This window comes from Lepidochelys kempii, chromosome 12 (assembly GCF_965140285.1).
Source record: "Lepidochelys kempii isolate rLepKem1 chromosome 12, rLepKem1.hap1, whole genome shotgun sequence".
Classification (NCBI taxonomy): domain Eukaryota; kingdom Metazoa; phylum Chordata; order Testudines; family Cheloniidae; genus Lepidochelys; species Lepidochelys kempii.
The window spans coordinates 30,825,940-30,846,272 of NC_136391.1; the positions used below are offsets into that span (position 1 = coordinate 30,825,940).

The 20,333-nt window shown below is 41.0% G+C and overlaps 1 protein-coding gene across 6 annotated transcripts; it reads left to right on the forward strand.

Annotated features, from left to right (window-relative positions):
* Nucleotides 1-287: 287 nt before the first annotated feature.
* On the forward strand, nt 288-7,433 carry NUDT7 (nudix hydrolase 7). 6 transcript variants are annotated; one of them, XM_073307981.2, is made up of 4 exons: nt 288-387; nt 3,867-4,020; nt 5,337-5,495; nt 6,889-7,432. In XM_073307981.2, exons 1-4 carry the CDS (start codon nt 350-352, stop codon nt 7,270-7,272), a joined length of 735 nt encoding a protein of 244 aa, XP_073164082.1. In that variant the 5' UTR covers nt 288-349; the 3' UTR covers nt 7,273-7,432. The 6 variants fall into 6 exon arrangements, with proteins under 6 accessions (XP_073164082.1, XP_073164084.1, XP_073164085.1 ...); XM_073307983.1 differs by having other exon boundaries at nt 291-387; nt 3,870-4,020; XM_073307984.2 differs by lacking the exon at nt 288-387 and adding an exon at nt 395-861.
* Nucleotides 7,434-20,333: the final 12,900 nt, after the last annotated feature.

Consider the following 20,333-nt stretch of genomic DNA (forward strand, 5'->3'; position numbering starts at 1 on the left):
AGCCGCAGAGCCTCGCCCAGGCCACTAGAGGGTCGAGCGAGCCCTCCCCAGGGCTGTGACTGACCCTAAACCAGGCGCATTCCAAACTCTCCCCGCAGGCCGGCGTAGCATGGGGTCTATTTACCTCCCCCGTCCGCCCATGGACTCGTCCCCCTCCCCCGCCCCGCCTTCGCCTCCGCCTCTCTAGCCAATGAGAAGCTAGCGCTGGGCAGCTGTGCTCGCTCATTGGGGAAACTCAGCTGCCAACCAATGAGAGCGGACGAATTGCGTGGCAAAGGTGGGGGAATTGTCCCTCCTCCATCGCCGAGCTGTTTTCCCTCAGGACAGGGGCCTGGGGTGGATAGGAAAGATGGCGGCTCTGAGAGACGCCGAGGATGAGCGGGGAAGGTAACAGGCCCCGTGGTTAGGGCGCCGGCTACCGCACCGGCCCGTGGCGAGGCAGCTGTGGGGCCAGGCGGATTTCTCCCATCCCCCCCTCAGAAGCCGTGAGAGCTCTCCGCCCCGCGCTGCCGGTCCCTGGGGCGCGGGAGTGCCTGTCCAGCGCGGGGCCTGTCCCGGCGCTGTAGTTAAGCGACCTCCCCGCCCGCTCAGCGCCGTCTGCCCCCAGGCCTGGGGGTCGCACAGGGACGGGGGGTGACCCAGCGATGTAGTGGGATCAGCCTCGCTGTAGCGTAGGTCAGGCCTTAGGGCCAGGCTTTGAAAGGGACTCGGCTGCCTAACTCCCAGAGGCACTTCCCGGGCTTGCCTCGCTGGCACCGACATCGCGGCAGGCTTGTAAATCTCACACTCGCTCCTTCCGGCGCAAGTCGGGGTGCGGCCGTTTCTGTCAGTACCAGGGTGCCCTGTTTTCTGGTGACCTGCGTAGGTTTTTACCAAGATCTCACGCGCGCGCACACACACGCCCTTGACCTCCAGTCGCTCAAGATGTGAACCCCGCAACTGATTTAGTGACTCTGGTCCCAGTTTCTGGGTGTACGTGCATACAGGGTCATCCCTGCGTGCCCCTTTTCTATGGCATGGGACCACAAATCCCTGCCGAATTAGGGCACTTCAAGCGTGTTCCTTTGTGATGGTAGAGCTCCGTGTATGCCCTCCCCCCGTCAGTCTTTTAATGTATTTATCCTCACCCCTGTGAGGTCGGGAAGTGTTATCCCCATTTTACATATGGAGAACAGAGGTACAGAAAGACTATGGGTATGTCTACATTGCAAAGACAAACCCGCAGCTGGCCTGTGCCAGCTGACTTGGGCACCTGGGACTCACAGGGTCCGAGAGCTTGGGCTCCAGCCTGAACTTGGAAGTTTACACAGCAATTAAACAGCCCCTTAGCCCCGATCACCAAGAGCCGGAGTCAGCTGGCATGGGCCAGCTGCGGATGTCTGATTGCAGCGTAGATATACCCTGGCCTAAGGGTACATGTATGTTGCAGGTAGAAGTGCAATTTCCAGCTCAGGTAGATATATATGCACTAGCTTTGAGCAGGCTAACATGCTAAAAATAGCAGTGGACTAGCTGCCTCAGTACAAACCTGTCCAAGACTTAGGTACATACTTGAGCAGCTAGCTTGTGCCACCATCTGCGCTGTCATAGTTACATTGATATTTTTAGCAAGCTGGTTTATGTGCATCTATGCCATCTTGCTTCAGTGTAGGTGTACCCTGAGTGACTTAGAATTACAGGGTTAAAAGGTCCACAGAGGTCATCTGGTTTTAACCCCCTGCCACGATGTAGGATTTGTTGTCTAAATTTTATCTAAGACCACATAGAAAGTCTGTGGGAGAGCAGGGATTTGAAGCCAGTTTTCCCAGTTCCTAGCGTCTTAGCCACTGGACCATCCATTCTCTATTGCAGGGGTAGTCAGTTGTTTTTTGTCAAGGTCCAGATTTCTTTGTCAGGTCATAGTCAAGATTCAGATTCCAGGGAAGAAAATAATAAACCTCTAATGATTAAGTAAATAAAAAGATTTCTGTGTCCATTCAAAAATGTCTGCCGGTCCAGATTTGACCCGCATTCTGTCTATTGATTACACCCGCTCTATTGTATGTGCCTGGGTGTAGGGACTGTCTCTCTTCAGGTTAATATAAAAAGTGTAGTGGGTTACCAACCTTTTTCATAAAGATAAATGCCTGTATTGTAGCCAATAAAAATATTCACAGAATTTACGTGAAGTATGTAAATACAGTTTTTTTTTAAATTTTAAGTAACGTGTTTTGGGGCAATCAGCTTTATGTGTCATCCTTTCTTAATACAAAGGAGGAGGGTCTAAAGTAAAACCTTGTTACTCAAAATGTATTTGACTAGTTTGAGCAGTCTATTTTAAATTATTTAAAATACTTCATAGAAGAAATACTAAGAAAAGTATTGTAATGTATTTTTGTACAAGAGTAATAAATTCTTCAGAATAGACTGCATTGCAGTCCTTTGATATTACATCTTGACTGAGAGGCAAGATTGTGCTTGCAAGTAATCCCATTGACTTCTCAGGTGTGTAAACTTACTTGTGTGAGTTTTCAGGATTGGGCCTTTCTTTCTTTTCTACTATGCTTTATAAGACATCTCCCTGTTGACAGTTAGCAAAACATAAGCATCATAAATTATTCTTCTTAATTCAAGGTGTAGTCTCCATGACTGTCAAGTTGCCTTGAGATTGTATGCATTAAGTGCAGTACAATATGCCCAGTCCTAGTTTTGCTATTTATTTCAGTGGCAGTCAGGATCAGGCCTATTAACTAATATACCTAACCCTCATGAGGTGGCATTATTCCCATTTTGCATATGGCAAAACCAAAAGAGAGATGTGAAGTGACTTGTCCAACATCAATGACAGAACCGGGAATGGAATCCAATTCTGGCTCCAAGTCTAGTATCCTTTCCACTGAACCATGCTGGCTCCTAAATGAAGTATTTTGCAGATTGGATCCTGAGGCAGAGAGATTAAGTGACTAGATGAAGATGTCATAGGATAATTATTGCAGAGCTGGGAAATGAACCCAGTTCCCCTGAGTCCCAATCCAGTAGCCTATGCCCATGTTTCCCAAACTTGGGACGCCACTTGTTCAGCGAAAGCCCCTGGCGGGCCAGGCCGGTTTGTTTACCTGCACACGCGGAAAGTAAACAAACCAGCCCAGCCAGCCAGGGGCTTTCCCTGAACAAGCGGCGACCCAAGTTTGGGAAACACTGGCCTATGCACAGAACAATTCTGCCTTCTAAATGGGGCTGTCAGATGTGGCAGAACACAGACTCATTTTCCAGTCATGCACCTTTAAGATTTTTCTTTGGTAACTACTGTTTCATTAACTGTGTTGAATATGTTGAGCAATACTGTTCCCATAAACACCCTGAGCTGGGTGGAGTCTTATCTTAAATTGAGTCCAAAAAGCTTTAATTATGTAAGTGCACAATCATATGCAATTTAGAATGGGGGGATGGGAAGTTTAATGCTCACTGTATACACTTTTTTAATGAATATTTAAGAGGGTGTTTTTAAATGCTGTAATATAAAAACACACTATGGCAGTGTTATATTTGCTAATGTTGCTCTGTGTACGTAGCTTGTGTATAATAGTATATGTCTGGTATATAATTCAATTAATACGAACTGATTACTTTTATATGAATCAGAAAAATTAAGTCCATGTTGCTTTGGGAATGAGATAATGATGATCAGTAGGTTGGATTCAAAATAATTGCAGGCTCGTATGAGGACCATATTTAGTTATGTTTACCTGATAATTTTGAAAAACAGGACATAATATTTTTGACAGCTCTGGTATTTGTAAATCCTAAATTTATAATCTTTCCTATATTCTTAAGGAGTAGGATAAGCATTCTGTTTAGTTATGGAGCATTTTTGTGTGTTTTTTTAGCAGAAGTATGAAAGATAAGGCCAAGATCAATTTAAGAAAATATGATGTTGGAAACAAATTCTCCCATTTGCCACTAGCCAAAGCATCTGTTCTTATGCCTCTAATGGTTAAAGATGGAAAGCTGCATGTGCTATTTACTGTCAGATCAATGAAGGTATGTGAACCAGAAGGTCAAAGCCAACTGTATAACATCAAAAGTAAAATGAGAAAGTGTGTTGCAAGATTAAGCTGTGTGAAAAGAAAAAGTGAAGGAAGGAAAGCACTCAGCTGATACTCATATTAACCCATATTCTTATCCAAGTATTAGTCTCTATGTACAAATCTTAATTGTTACTGCATGGTTTTAGAGTATAGTCTTCACACATGTATGCAACCAAAATATCCATACACACCTCTTTATTTGCACATGCTAACATTGATCACTGATATTTACTTTCCAGATACACAACAATAATTTGGATGTTTCTGTAAAGTCTGATACAAGTTTCCAAGTCAGAGTAAAGGGGACTATTGATCAGTTTCCTACAGAATTTAATTAAAACAAAAATTTGACCTGTGCAATAAAGTTTTTACCAATGTGATTCCTAAGGTTGTATCTAACATTACTTTTCCAGTCTCTTTCTTCACTTCTAGATGTGAGAGACCAAATCTACCTTCCTCTCCATTTTGTGCCAGTGATATCTTTCTAAAACTATTATTGTTACATATTATACCTAGGTCTACTGTCTGTACTTTTTGATAAGTAATTTACCTGGCTGCTTTTTCGGCTTCTGAGAGGTGCAACATCTCTTGAAAGATGCAGTAATAATGTTCCTACTTAAAAATCTTGACACTGTAATAACTGTGCTTACAATAACTGAGCAGACACACTGATGGTAAATGAGCTTTCTAACAAAGGCTCTGGTTCGTTCATAGAACTCACTATTATTAAAGTGAAACTTCAAATAAATATAATATAGAGACATTACTTATTCAGAGGTGTTTTTCTGCTGTTGATTTTGGTTTTTTTAATGAATTCTGTACCTTGCATATTTAATTATTTTGTTTGACCATGCAAAAGTAACCATTTTAGTGACAGATAGTTCCAAAGAGCTTTTTCAATCTCTTATGTGAGGCAGAGATGGCAAAAGGCCTTGAAATGTGGTTATAAATTTTAAAGGAAAGTATACAATATAAAGCATATGATGATAAAAGGTAACACGTTACTATGAAAATGCCTCTTCTTTTGTGTGATGCTGAAAGTGAGGGACCTAGACTGGGAAGATATAGACACCGTGTTCAGATGTTGAGAAAGCTTCCTCATACAGCTCTGACTATGCATTTCTCTTCTCACCTGTAGAGCTCTTGTTCCAGTTCTCAGCCTTGTTGATTAGAAGGATCTACAATAATTTGGAGTAATTTTGTGGACACAAGGATTTAAGATGAAATCAGAAAACTCATGATACTTAATAATACTCCTTTAATTTCCAGTTGAGAAGATCACCAGGGGAAGTGTGCTTTCCAGGAGGTAAAAGTGAGCCAACAGATAGAGATGAAATAGCCACTGCTCTCCGGGAAGCCAAGGAAGAAGTGGGACTCTATCCAGAGCAAGTGGAGGTCATCTGTAGGCTTGTACCTGGAATTGATAAAGTAAGGTGTACCAAAAAGAATCAAACAACTCTGAATATTATGAGGAAACAAGCTGAAAATTGCATTTCACTTCTATAAGCTTATCACTGACATTTCAAACCTGTAGCAATGAGTGACCTTTTACTTTGTAACAGGAATGCAGCCAGTATACTTCCTCTGTTCTGGAGATGTCTTTTGAGGTGTAAATCAGTGTTACATTTTCAAGCTTCTAGGCTCTAGCTATCTCTCTCATGGGAACAGTTTTCACATACTAGAGAAAAGATATAAAGTGCTACATTTTCAAAGCAAGTTTTTTCATATTTTTATGTATAGGTCACAATTATCTTCTGTTAATGCTCTAATTTGTGTTTGTTTATTTATATATTAGTCTTCTTACTGTTAGTTTTATCCTGCCAGATAAGAAGATGAAAGTAGTTTCTCCTAGGAGTACAGTGGAAACATGCATTATGTAATATTTGGAAACTTGAAGTATTTAGGTAAAGGTAGCTTTAAAGCACAAAAATTCATAGAAAGGACAAGTCTAGCTGTTACAACAGTTTTCTTAAATATTTTCCTGATAAGTGCATCATTCAATATATCATTATGCATTATAATAATTTGAAATATACATTTGAGTATACCAAAAATGTTAACTTTTAGTGCTCTCTGTTACAGCACTATCTACTTTTGTAGGGTCTCACAACCAATTTCATTTTGAGAATTCTTAAGGTTGATATAAAAATGGTGTAATGTAATCAATTGAATAAAAATATACTTGGTTACCTAATGGATCTTGGTCTACAAACACCCTTACCTGTCTTATTCTGCTCTGTTACCTTGATATAAATCCAGAGTGATTGGATGTAAATAGTCTATCCAGATTTACACTAGAGTAACTGAGAGCAGATTGTGACCCTTGTGTTTGGAACAGTAACATTTCCTTGCTGACTCTACAAGTGATGATGGTTGGCTTTCATTGTAACAGTATGTGTCAGGTTTTCATATTTATAATCTGTACGAATAGGCTGCTTGTGAATGCCTTACAGTTTATCAGTGACCTCTACTGTATGGAATATCAGACTCACTTGTGTGTGTGATTGTTGCCCTGTATTGGTAGCAGTGTGCAGAGAATATAAACACTAATGTGTGTCCCAAATGAGCAAGGTGCATAAGCACCTGCGTAAGTTGAAACACATAAGTAGTTACATTGATATCAATGCTAAAAAGTACATAAATGCTTAACTATGTAATTTTTGAATTAGGGCCCGAAACGGCTTCACAAGTATGATTGTTTCATAGGTTATCAACAGTGATGATTTTGTTATACTGTAGATAGATTTTCTAAAACATTTGAAAAAAAACAGGATTTTCTTCTTAGTATTTCAAACAAGTTCATGTTTTTTCTTCCTTTCAGGTGGGTTCTTTGGTAACACCAGTTGTAGGATTTATAGAGGACACATTCCAGGCCAGACCTAATCCAGATGAAGTGAGTGATGTGTTTTTGGTGCCACTGGAGTACTTTATCGATCCGTTAAAGTACATGACCTTGCCTTATAAAAGAGCAGATGGTGTTGCAAGTTGGCTGCACAGTTTTGTATATGATGACCCTGAGCGTAAAACATCACTTAGGATATGGGGACTCACTGCACACTTTGCTGTATTTCTTGCTCTTGTAATTTTTGAAAAGAAACCTACATTTGCAATTCCGTATGATTTTGACAACTTAATTTCATCCTCTGAGAAGAGTTTCATGGAGCAGTATATATCGCTATATCAGGGAAGAAGCAGCAAACTGTGAGCTGTGGGACTGGCACATCAGTGTAAACAGTTGGTTTAAATTATTTTTCAAACTTTACTATTTGATTTTCTGAATCAGAAATTGTTCCGTTTTAATGCCTGTATTGGATTACAAAAAATAAAGTGCTGATAGATTAATGAGCCCTAAATAGTTTAATTTCTGTATTTATTTCACATGTATTTAAAAAAATCTTGGCCTTGTGCGTATCTGATCCTGGTCCTGCTCTCACTGAAGTTTGGCCGTTGACTTCAGTGGAAAGAGGAGCGGGGCCTGTATTTGTACACATATAAAACTATTGGAGGAAAACATTTTCCCAGGGTGAGCCCTAGTACTACATGTCAGATTTCAGCCTCAGATTATTTTTACAGGCATATTAGAATCCCTTGAACTAAAAACGGTTATAAGGGAAAAGAAGATGCCATCTTAACTGTAGTAATGCAAATGGTGTTAAAATAATGCTGATATTCCTTTCTTTGGTGTAAAGCAATAGGCCATGCCTGCATTTCCCACTAACTACCCACTAGTGCAAAGTATTGTCCTACAAACTCTGCACTAGCAGCAGGAAGAGGCCACTCCTCTTTGCTAAGGCAAAACTCCCACTGAAATCAATAGGACAGAGTCGGAGAAGCAATTGGGAAGATGACAATAACCTGACCTGGGTTTCAGTGCCTCCAAAGATGGACTCTGGCTGTGGTCCCGTTAATAATGTCAGGGGAAATAGACAAATTCGCTCACAGTGGGCAACACTATATGGTACATCAATATTCCTGCTGCCCAAAGTAAAATGCGCAGATTCTTGTGCACAGCTATTCAGAGCTCTTGGGCTGAGGTACAGATGATGCACAGGACTGGATCTGCTACTGCACACAGCTATGTTTATTTAGTTAATTGAGTTGTCATGACAACTGCTTCAGTGTATAGGTTGCCATTGGCATCTGATGAATACAAGCAAATCTTAAAATTTTCTAGCCAGGTCAGCAAAGTCTGAGAGATATGCTGTACATTTGCACAAGATAGAGATGGTATTTTTAAAGGTACATCACTAAGAACCCAATGCTGTATACATTTGGGTGACAGGTTTCAGAGTGGTAGCATGTTAGTCTGTATCAGCAAAAACAACGAGGAGTCCTTGTGGCACCTTAGAGACTAACACATTTATTTGGGCATAAGCTTTTGTGGGCTAAAACCCACTTCATCAGATGCATGGAATGAAAAATACAGTAAGCAGTATATATAAGAAAAGATGGGAGTTGCCTTACCAAGTGGGGGCTCAGTGCTAACGAGGCCAATTCAATTAAGGTAGAAGTGACCTATTCTCAATAGTTGATTACTTTTGTAGTGCTAACGAGGCCAATGCAATCAAGGTGGATGTCACCCATTTCCAGCAGTTGACAAGAAGGTGTGAGTATCAGCAGAGGGAAAATTACTTTTTGTAGTGACTCATCCACTCCCAGTCTTTATTCAGGCTTAATTTGATGGTGTTCAGTTTGCAGATTAATTCCAGTTCTGCAGTTTCTCGTTGAAGTCTGTTTTTGAATTTTTTTTGTTGAAGAATTCCCACTTTTAATTCTGTTATTGAGTGTCCAGGGAGATGGAAGTGTTGTCCTACTGGTTTTTGAATGTTGCAATTCTTGATGTCTGATTTGTGTCCATTTATTCTTTTGCGTAGAGATCGTCCGGTTTGGCCAATGTACATGGCAGAGGGACATTGCTGGCACATGGCATATATCACATTGGTAGATGTGCAGGTGAACGAGTCCCCGATGGTGTGTGGCTTATGTGGTTAGGTCCGATGATGGTGTCCCTTGAATAGATATTCGGACAGAGTTGGCAATGGGATTTGTTGTAGGGTTTGGTTCCTGGGTTAGTATTTTTGTTGTGTGGTGTGTGGTTGCTGGTGAGTATTTTCTTCAGGTTGGGTGGCTGTCTGTAAGCAAGGACTGGCCTGTCCCCCAAGGTCTGTGAAAGTAAGGGATCGTCCTTCAGGATAGGTTGTAGATCCTTGATGATACGCTGGAGAGGTTTTAGTTGGGGGCTGTAGGTGATGGCTAGTGGCGTTCTGTTGCTTTCTTTGTTGGGTTTGTCCTGTAGTAGGTGACTTCTGGGTACCCTTCTGGCTCTGTCAATCTGTTTCTTCACTTCAGCAGATGGATATTCTAATTTTAAGAACGCTTGATAGAGATCCTGTAGGTGTTTGTCTCTGTCTGAGGGATTGGAGCAAATGCGATTGTATCTTAGAGCTTGGCTGTAGACGATAGATCATGTGATGTGGTCTGGATGAAAGCTGGAGGCATGTAGGTAAGTATAGCAGTCAGTAGATTTCAGGTATAGGGTGGTATTTATGTGATCATTGCTTATTTGCACTGTAGTGTCCAGGAAGTGGATCTCTTTTGTGGACTGGACAAGGCTGAGGTTGATGGTGGGGTGGAAATTGTTGAAATCCTGGTGGAATTCCTCAAGGGCCTCCTTCCCATGGGTCCAGATGATGAAGATGTCATCAGTGTGGTGCTTGGGGATGAGAGCTGAGGAATTGTTGTTCTAAGGCAGCCATAAAAGTGTTGGCATACTGTGGAGCCATGTGGGTACCCATAGAAGTGCCACTGACTTGAAGGTATAAAAATTGTCCCCAAATCTACTCATGGTTTGCAGGATCAGGCTGAATTCACCTAAAATACAGTATTATCAGAACAAGGACCTGCTCCTGCTCCCAGTTAAATTAACAGAGCTTGTGTTTACACAGCGCAGTGGGAGCAGGAATTATAAGATATTTACAGTGTTAAGAAAGAGAAGCTTGAAAAAATAAAGGTCAGTGGTACAATTCCTGCATAATAGACTAGTCCTAAAGGCAAAATGCCTTGAGAATGTGAGCTGTTAAATAAATAAAGTTAGTATAAAGTTTGCAATGCAAGTGTATGACAGGCCAGAACTTTTTACTTTATCACGTTAAATAGGACATTTCACCTCTATCTGTGTTCACTGAATATCAAGACTAAAAGTGTAGTGGTTTACTGCTCTGACTCTTAAAGAAGCTGATTTCTCTTCTTTAGGAATGTTCCAATTTCTACTATGTTTCACATCAGGCTCCAGGCTAGAATGGCTCTTCCATTTCATCCAGTAGAGTTGGCATTTCATCTTGTAGCCCATGAAATACAAAACACTTGAGCAGAGATGTTCTTAGCAAAAAGATAAGCTAGTAATGAATCTGAAAAGATTGATGTGCTTGTACAGACATCTGAGTATGTAATATGAATGACTGCTCAATGTTATATGTACTGTAGCCTGAAGAAGATAAAGATGCCTTTAAATTTATGATGCAAAGAATAAAACCTCACAATTCTTCACATTAAATGAATATTATTTCATTTTTAAAGGGTACTAGGAATTATAGTGATAACACTTCCCATTGAATACAATGCAACTTATATATCATTGTCTTGGCACAAGTGGGCATGTATCCATAGCTTGTAATATGCATTCTTTGTAAAGCTCAGTCCCACTTTTGGATATCTAGCAATATGAGCTGTAACTGATGTGAGACTTTCCTTCAGAACTTTTGCTAAATTCTTTGAGTATCCTTAGCGTATATCTAGACTGCAGCTGGGAGGTGAAATTCCAAGCACAGGTAGATAGACTTGCACTAGCTCAACCTGAGCTAGAGCACTAAAAATAGCTGTGTTGCTGTTGTGGCACTGGCAGCAGCTCATGTTAGCCACCCAAGTCCAAGCCCGCCCAACCTCCTGCATCTGAGCTTGGATGGCTAGCCTGGGCCACTGCCTTCACCGTAACATTCACACTGCCATTTTTAGCATGCTAGCTCAAGCTGAGCTACCACAAGTCAGTCTGCCCGGACTGCAAATCGTACCTCCTAGCTGTAGCATAGACATAGCCTTGCAGATTTTGACAGTTGTCTCATTTTTTCACTGTCTATTTTCATCACATAATTCAGCCATTGCCTGGCCATTCAGGAGTCCTGGTAACAGCTGCTCTGTTCAGTTATTCATATACAGCTTTTGAAGTCTCCTGCAGACACCGGCTGTGGTAACTAAACTTTCTTTGATACAGTCTGCACCTGGGGCAGCACTCAAGAAAGTATTGTTCAGTTTCTCTGATTGTTCTCCGCTGCATCACCTCGGCCATCTGAACTCTCATCCTGCTATTCATAGGTCTCTAGCATGCCTTACCGGAGCTTCTTATTTGGATATAAAGACCTACCTTTCCAAAAGGCACGAGTGATTGGTCCTTGAGTGCTTGTCTACTAGATTCCACTTTGGTGCATATGTGCCCCATATGTGTGAGATTGGTTTCTTTTGGCCGGCAGTGTCCGTTGGAGCTGTGCTGCACCCTACATGCCCTCATTCCCCTAGGATCCAAGGACGCACCCAAGGACATAAAGGGTAGAGCAAGCCCAAGCACCAATTAATTCATCCTTCCCACCCATGGCAGTGAGATGGAACTCTTGCAGTGTCCTTCGCTGTGCACTATGCATTTTTTCTAAGGGTAGTTAATAATATTATTATACAGTCATTGGCATTTACAAACAAACAAAAACAAAAAATCACCTTTTTCGATCAGATCTCCCAGATCTATCTGCTGAAACAAAGTCCCCAGGGTTCACAACTTGCTCTTCTTGTGACATGGCTATCCTGCTTAATGAGGGGCAGTCAAGGTGTCTTTTTTGCCTTGGAGAGGGGCACGTCCATGCTCAATCTGTTGCTCCTTCTCTAAGAGGACACAGAAAGTGAGAGAGGCCCATCTTAAACTTTGTCTTAAAGACAGCCTCAGGACCTGATAGTGCCTGACCTGCAGCTCAACTCCAAGGCAAAAAAGGTACCTTGACTGGGCTAGTTCACTCTCTCAGGTGCCTAATCAAATTAGGCAAAGACCTCATCAGACTGCTGTTTCCCCTCATGATCTTCAGCCAAAAGTAGTTTGTTGTCCAAATAGAGTTCTTCTTACACCTCAGCATAGACCAGTCACTGAGTACCCAAGGTACTGCCTGAAGCCATAGTCCGCATTGCTCCTAGTACTGACCTCTCAGTACTGATAGAAACCCGTTCAGTGCTGACAACTCCAGTGCCGATGGCTTCAGCCTCTATGGTGCAGAAGCTTTTGGCAGTGACTTTCTCAACAATGAAGATGTCCTCGGTACTGAATGATCTTGCAGTGACACACAGCCAGAGTCACCCTTGTTCTCCTCTTCTGCTATTAGATGACCTTCTACCTCAGTATCTCTCACTAATACCATTATGACACCAGTGAGCTCTTTGGCTCAGGTTGTATGGAGGATTCAAGATCGACCTAGGACACCAGACAGTAGATCCCTCTGTGGAGAAAGAATATGCATTTTCTTCCTTCCCTTCTGAGCATAGTAGGGAGCCTAGAAAATGGTGGGGTAAATTGTCCGTCTCTGCCTTAGGGAGCAGCCTGTATTGTCTCTCTCTGTGATTGGGTTCTTGTGTGGTATTCTTCTGAATTCTAAGAAATAAAGTACTGTTACATTGCAACCTTCAAACAAGAGTACTTTGTTTTTATCTGACTTCTCTGTGTATGCTGTGAAAATTAGACTAATGCCAACTCAGTGATTGTCTGACATTTATTTGGCTAGTACAGATGTCAACATGCCGTGGTAACGAAACCCATCACCTCTTCAACACACCTAATCCCTAAAGACAGCGAGGCAGAAAAGGTGACAGTCTTCTCCTTTCAGCGTGCAGTATGCATTGCTGTCAGCAAACTAGCTCCATTTCTGACAATGTCAGTTTTCAATTACTTTTCTGTATGGTGAAATATAGCCAGAGATGCAATGTATAAAACACCTAAAAGTCCAAAATGTATAGTGGCAGTCCAAAGAAGTATCATAAACAGGTAGAGGGCATGTAGTAATAATACGAGTTTCCATGTGATTCCTTGCCAACATGTATTAACCATAGCCTGAAGGGGTCACCTTTGTGTATAGGAATAGTTCATAATCATTCAATTTTAGTTCACGTCAATTAACTTACCAGACTGCTGAAACCACTAAAAAGGAGGCCAATTTTAGAAGTGATGTAGGCCCCTGTCCACTCTGGCATAAACTGAGCTCATTTGTTATCAAACTCTGACCGCTTTTGTTTTCACTAGTCTGGCGAGAGCTAACCCAGCAGCCAAAAGGTAAAAAAAACTCCATAGTGGATTACCAGTTCTCAGAGCAATCCAATCCCCTAAACAAAAATCCTTCTTAGCTCCTATCTGGATGTGAAGAAGAGTACACCAACATCCACAGCGACTGTAGCAAAACCAGTGGTACATGGCTACAGAATACCTAGAAGAACAAGATATGAAAGAACTCCAAAAATCTTTGGAATTCAAAGAGGTAGTTAATACTTAGCCCCCAGATAGCACCAGATCCATAGTACAGTATAAACACTAACTAATTTTCATATCATACCTGTGTGGCATCATTTATCCCCATTGAGGATAAACGGGGGGCGGGGGGAACAGAGGCACAAAGAGATGAAGGGATTAGGCCCAGACAATGCAGCGACTCTATCGCAAAGACAGGATGCTCAAGGGTTTCAACAAAATTTCACCATGCTTGGCTAAATTAGCAATGCCATGTCTTTTCAGGCCAATTTCCCCATCGTCCTTATCGTCACGACTGAATCTGCTTATAATTGTTGTTCCTGCCCTTTAGGCTACGTCTGTACTACTCACCACTAGTGGTAGCTTATGGTGTATGGATAGCTACCGACCACCGTGAAAAGCACATCACATCCACACTACATGTGTATGTGTCAGCAAAATGCTCGGGCAGGGGGGAGGCAGCAGGGAAAGTTTGGGCCTTTCCCTGCTGCCACAGTCTTCCCCAGGGCTCCAGCAGCAAGGATGTACCCAAGTCTTTCCCTGTGACGGTGAAGGGCTCCAGTAGTGGGGAGCTGGCAGAGCCTTTCCATGCTGCTGGAGCCTTCCCCCATGCTGGAGTCTTTCACTGCGACACAGAAAGGCTCCAGCAGTGGAACGCCGCACTGCAAAAAATAGCATCGTAGACAGGAAGGCATAGCCCCAGTGAGTAGAGAGCCCTTCAGGCGTGTCTTTACTCCTCTAAGGCTGGCCTTACAAACTACACCACTATTTGTATCCATTTTAGGGGGTGGGTTGCACGAGTTTGTATGTGACACGCTGCCAAAAGCGGCATGCAGTCTAGATGCACCCTTCTAAATGCACTCAGAGGTTAATCCAGCTAGTGAACATATATTTGTAAAGCGTGCATGTATGTTTCCTCTGTATAACACAGAGTTATCAGAGAAGTACAGGTATCAGGCAACAGCATGTAAGTAAAGATGTTTTGATATGATAAGCTGTTCTGTTTTTTAAAAAATTGTACAGTGTAATTCCATTTAGCCAAATAGAATGGAGGATGTGGCATATTTTTAACTGCATGAGATTTTGATTCATGGGTATATTTCAGTGCAAAGGATAAAAGACAGGCATATCCCACTTTTGGATAGTAGAGGTTGACAGGTAAAATGGGATTAGCTCTATCTATGCATGTACTTATATGATTTTCATCACCATGATACCTGGTTCTGTCATATTTTGCTAAATAGAAGCAGCCATCTCCATTGTAGATCTATTGTAAAGAATAAAAAGCAACAGAAGAGACATATGTAGGAGGGAATAATTTACCTCCTTAAACAAAAGCATCCTTACAAAATATTTTTAAAAAAGTGTTTTTTAAAAGTGATCTATCTAATTTCAATTGTACACATCACTGTGTTCTCTGGGCAAAACTTATGTACAAGACTATTGAGAAAATACAATAATCAGATGAGTCATTCTGACATCACTTAGACTTGCCAAATCCACAGCAAGAAAGCTCTGGTTTCTTTTCCTTCTTAATTTAAAATACAACACATTTTCATTATTCCAAATGACTCCGAGGTGCTTTAAACTGCTTTTTTACACTAAAGGAGAAAATATAGCTCTCTGCAGTGACTACAAACAGAGAATTGATTAATTGCACCTCTGATTCATACAAGAATTCATACACATTTACGCTAAAGAGAAAAATCTCCCAGCTAAGATAAAAAAACCTCTGAGTGTAATTCAATGTATGAAATGTAAGATCTCAATATCAAAACCTGATAAACTTTACTGTTAAATATTCTCTTGCCTTCCCTTTGTTTTGATGTGTTATACTGATGGGAAATAATTGCTGATATCGCTTCACTGATAAGAGATGCAATTATGGACAATGGGTTATAATAATTGACAAAAATAAGTGTTACACAGACACATACTGCATTGTAAGTAAAATGCAATTTTCATCATTCACAATGGACATTTTATAGGACAGAAAAGATGTAGAATGAAGAATTGGCCCATTTAGAAATAAAATGGAAAAGCTAAGAGAATTGTGTGGTTTGTTATTTTTTCTGTGTCTCCAAGCTTTGGGCAGTTTATTTAAAACTACATTATAAAGGAAAATGTTCTATTTTGGTAGAACATTCACTTTAAAAATTGCCAAGGTTTAGACAAAGTAGGCCCCCTAAACATACAGTGGATTTATGTCTGCTGAAGATGGCTATATTATTTACCACAGTTTGCAACATACAATTCCTTAAAATAAAAAATCCTCTGTGCTTTGACTGCAAATGAGATTTAACTCATTGATGCAACAAAGAAAACGATATTGGCATGAACTAAAGAGATCTCATTCCACCCATTATATTAAGGGATTAAGGCCAGATTGTGCCATCCTTATGTTACCCCTCTTGACCTGAGCTGTTGACCAATATTCAGGGTCTTGCAGGTTGTTTCCATCATGGGGAGAAATTGATGATGGACGTAGGTATTTCTTTGGTGCAGTCCTGTTTATTTACAAAAAAAATGTACACACAGTCCTGTTTCTGTGAACACAGTAGGAATCAAACAGTAGGAAACAGTTTCTTTGTTCCGAGCCTGTTTTTCCAGACAGCACTTTACCCAAAAGCTCTCTCTGTGTCACACTACAAGAGCTTCTCTGGCAGCCTTTGCCTTTCTGCTACTTTCTCTGGCTGCTTGTATGGTATTTCTGGTTGCGTCCAGTGACACATACCCCCCTCCACTAAAAAAATACCCAACCCTCTGCATTTTCATTCAACCCCCAATGTAACTCCTCCACCCACTTAGCTCAGATTCTGACTGGCCTTGTGTATGGCCTTGCATGTGTTTTGGGTGGTGGCTCCTATCGTTTCAGCTATCTTACTCCGAAAGAAACTTAACTGCTTCTTACAGGTATACTGAATGAAATGCCTATCAACTGCACCCAAGCCCCAGGATAACATTTATGATGAATAGCACTGTGCCCCTTGAATTATCAAATGGATTTAAACGGGACTGCTTGCAGAGTATGAACACTATGAATAACAGTAGCAGAAAATGGTCCTGAATAAATACAGCATAGAGATGGTTGACTACAAACGGTCAGGATTTATCCACAGATAATATATTACATTTTTAAAACTTTTCTGAAAGTACCCCTTTTAAGCACCACTGTTACAAGGAATGACAGTGGAAAATATATCATTGGCTTGACTTGTAGGTTAAGGTGGTGATCAAAGAATCAGCCTGTTCTGTTCAGGTTCTTAAACCATGTCCACCAATATGTTATCAAAGTGTCTGTGCCATTCAGATACTTCAGATATTTTTCTAGGGGATGTCTGTAGCATCTGTATAAATGCTAAATTATGGACAAAATTCTGGGCACCTTCTAATTTCTATGCTAGTTCTTGTACAGTTCCAAACCTTCACATATCTGTGTCTTTAGGGCTTGATCCAAAGCCCACTGAAGTCAATGGAAACATATCCTTTGACTTTCATGGGCTTTGGATCAGGCTCTTGATGATTTGCATAGGCATTCCACAAGAGCGATATGAAACCAGTGTAAACTGGCTCGGAGCAGTACAGGCCACTTAACATAAGACATATAATAAATAGTCAGAATAATACTCGTATCACTTCCTAGCGTAAACCTCAATGTATGATGCAATCTAATATTGTTACAAAAGTGGTTATGAATCAACATGTAACAGAGAATAGAGCATTTCATATAATTCAAGAATATCTATTTAGCTTTACATTATGTTAAGCCTTAGAACACATAGATTTACGCCACTGATGTGGGGAAAACATTTGTTCTACCGTAAGCCAAACATTATGATGCTGTAAAATGGCCATACTATAAGATAGCCCTTAATCTGTTTTGAGGTGCAAACAAGATTGGGTTAGACCAGCAGTTCTCAAACTTCATTGCATCATGACCCCCTTCTGACAACAAAAATTACTACACAACCTGTCAAGGTTCCTTTCGCACTATGAACTCTAGGGTACAGATGTGGGGACCTGCACGAAAGACCCCCTAAGCTTATTCTTACCAGCTTATGTTAAAAACTTCCACAAGATACAAACTTTGCCTTGTCCTTGAACCATATGCTGCCACCACCAAGCATTTTAAACAAAAACAGGGAAAGAGCCCACTTGGAGACATCTTCCCCCAAAATATCCCCCCCAAGCCCTACGCCCTTTTTCCTGGGGAAGGCTTGATAAGAATCCTCACCAATTTGTACAGGTGAACACAGACCCAAACCCTTGGATCTTAAGAAAAATGAAAAATCAATCAGGTTCTTAAAAGAAGAATTTTAATTAAAGAAAAAGTCAAAGAATCACCTCTGTAACATCAGGATGGTAAATACCTTACAGGGTAATCAGATTCAAAATAGAAAATCCCTCTAGGGAAAACCTTAAGTTACAAAAAGACACAAAAACAGAAATATACATTCCATCCAGCACAGCTTATTTTACCAGCCATTAAACAAAAGGAAATCGAACACATTTCAAGCTAGATTACTTACTAACTTAACAGGAGTTGTAAGTCTGCATTCCTGATCTGTTCCGCGCAAAAGCATCACACAGTCAGACAAACCCTTTGTTCCCCCCACCCTTCAGATTTGAAAGTATCTTGTCCCCTCATTGGTCATTTTGAGTCAGGTGCCAGTGAGGTTATCTTAGCTTCTTAACCTTTACAGGTGAAAGGGTTTTGCCTCTGGCCAGGAGGGTTTTTATAGCATTGTATACAGAAAGGTGGTTACCCTTCCCTTTATATTTATGACACAACCCCAGGAGGGAGGACTAACGACTGAGTCCACTTGAGCCCCACCACCCAGGAGGTGGAGCCAAAGCTGAAGCCCAAGGGTTTCTGCCCTGGGCAGGGGGGGCTTGGGCTTCAGACTTGCTGGGGCCCAGACCAATGCCAGACTTGGTGACTCCATTAAAATGGGGTTGTGACCCACTTTGGGGTCTCAATCCACAGTTTGAGAACCTCTGGGCTAGACCCAACAGTCTGGACAAGCTACTCTTGACAGAAGACAAAAAGGAAGCTTTATGTTCTTACATTATCTAGGCAAACCAGGGACCAACATGGCCCCAGCATAAGTTAGTGTTGCTTTGCAGCCCTACACAACCAGAGGATTCCTCCAGGTAAGGGCAATCCCCAGAGGGGCCAGATCTATTTGCTGTGTGGCTGCTTTAGACCACCAAAGTGATGCAAAGAAGCTGGAGCTGCCCCCAAAGTCTCTCCATTAATACTGGATTTCACTGAGCTGATATACACCATCTGCTCTATTTTCTCCACTCATCCTACACTTTACCATTTGAGTTAAATTGTATTAAAATGTCAGCTGGGTGAATCGGTTGGACTATAATGTATGATATTCTTTATTTAGCTGTTAGTTGCCTGGTCATTCATTACAATGGCCGAATCTAAAGTAACAGAACTTGGTATTCTATTTTGCAACATCTATCCAGCCAAGTACAGCTAGCATAGAAAAGGAAGTATTCAAATTATAACCAAGGGAGCAGAATGGAGAGAGGGGAGCTTCTTGGCCTCTCAAATGGTTACATGCCTCCCAGTGCTGATATTCAGGATGAGCAGATTTCCTCCCCTGTGGTATGTCACTTTGTCATCCCTTGGTAATGTTCCCTTTCCTGGTCTCTGGGGTACATGGATAAAGATACACTTGCCTGAATATCATTAAATTGACTTGCAAAATATGGCTACATTTAAAATGTCTCTACAAAATACCCCTTAAGGGAAATGCATGATGGATAAAAAGGAGCAAGCTATGCATGCAATACAATGATATTCCCGGCATGTAAGCAAAGCCTCATTGTGACCTGATAATCACATTGACTCAGATCCTCCAAGGTATTAAGGCATCTAATTCCTATTGCAGTCAAAGGGAGTTAGATGCCTAAATACCTCTGAAGATCTGGACCATTGTCATGTACCCCTATCATGTATATTCATTAGTTAATGTTTGTATTTGCATCAATTACAATGGATTAATTCATAATCAATTGCAATTACAGCTACCTTAATTCACCACTTCTAACATACTTTGAGATCAGAATTTCTAAAAGGAGCATTTTTAAATAGGTCCTCGGCAAACATTAGTAAATATTTTATTTGAAAAGTATCCTCTGAAGAGTTATTGAGGTGGATTTGAAGACTAAAATCCATCTACTGGAGTGTGGAAAAAAGGAGTTTGTCCTGCTTTCAGAGATTTTTGAAACACAGCCTTAACCAATGCTCTCTTCATTTCCTGAAAAGAATAACTCTGGAGTAGGACTACCTAGTGTCTTATGTTGTCATTCATTGCTGTAGTACATGAGTGCCAATATCTTATACCAACACATTAATTATAATTTGAATATTAGCATCTTTTAAAGCTGTTTTGCATTCTTTAAATACTGTGTGCTAAATATACAGTCAGAGACACATAGATGTGCATTTGAGAAGTTAAGGAATATGACTGTACTTTGAATGCATAAGCCAGAGTCCTGACAAACTTTGTACCACAATATGACCACTGTACTACCCCCATCACTGGTATGAATTGAGACATTTTGAAGCTAACTGAACAAAATTGGTAGCTTTTGGTATTAAAACATGGATGTTTTTTCTATTTACAATATATTGGGGAAATCTACAATGATCAGTGGGTTGTATGCTCACCTGTATGAGGTGTTGCTTTAGGCTCTGA

Bases quoted from the DNA above. Each gene is read 5' to 3' on its own strand.
- NUDT7 (XM_073307980.2), top strand. From the start codon at position 3,211: ATGGGGCTGTCAGATGTGGCAGAACACAGACTCATTTTCCAGTCATGC. The intron at 4,021-5,336 runs GTATGTGAACCA...TTTAATTTCCAG, and splicing joins TTACTGTCAGATCAATGAAG to TTGAGAAGATCACCAGGGGA. The intron at 5,496-6,888 runs GTAAGGTGTACC...TCTTCCTTTCAG, and splicing joins TTGTACCTGGAATTGATAAA to GTGGGTTCTTTGGTAACACC.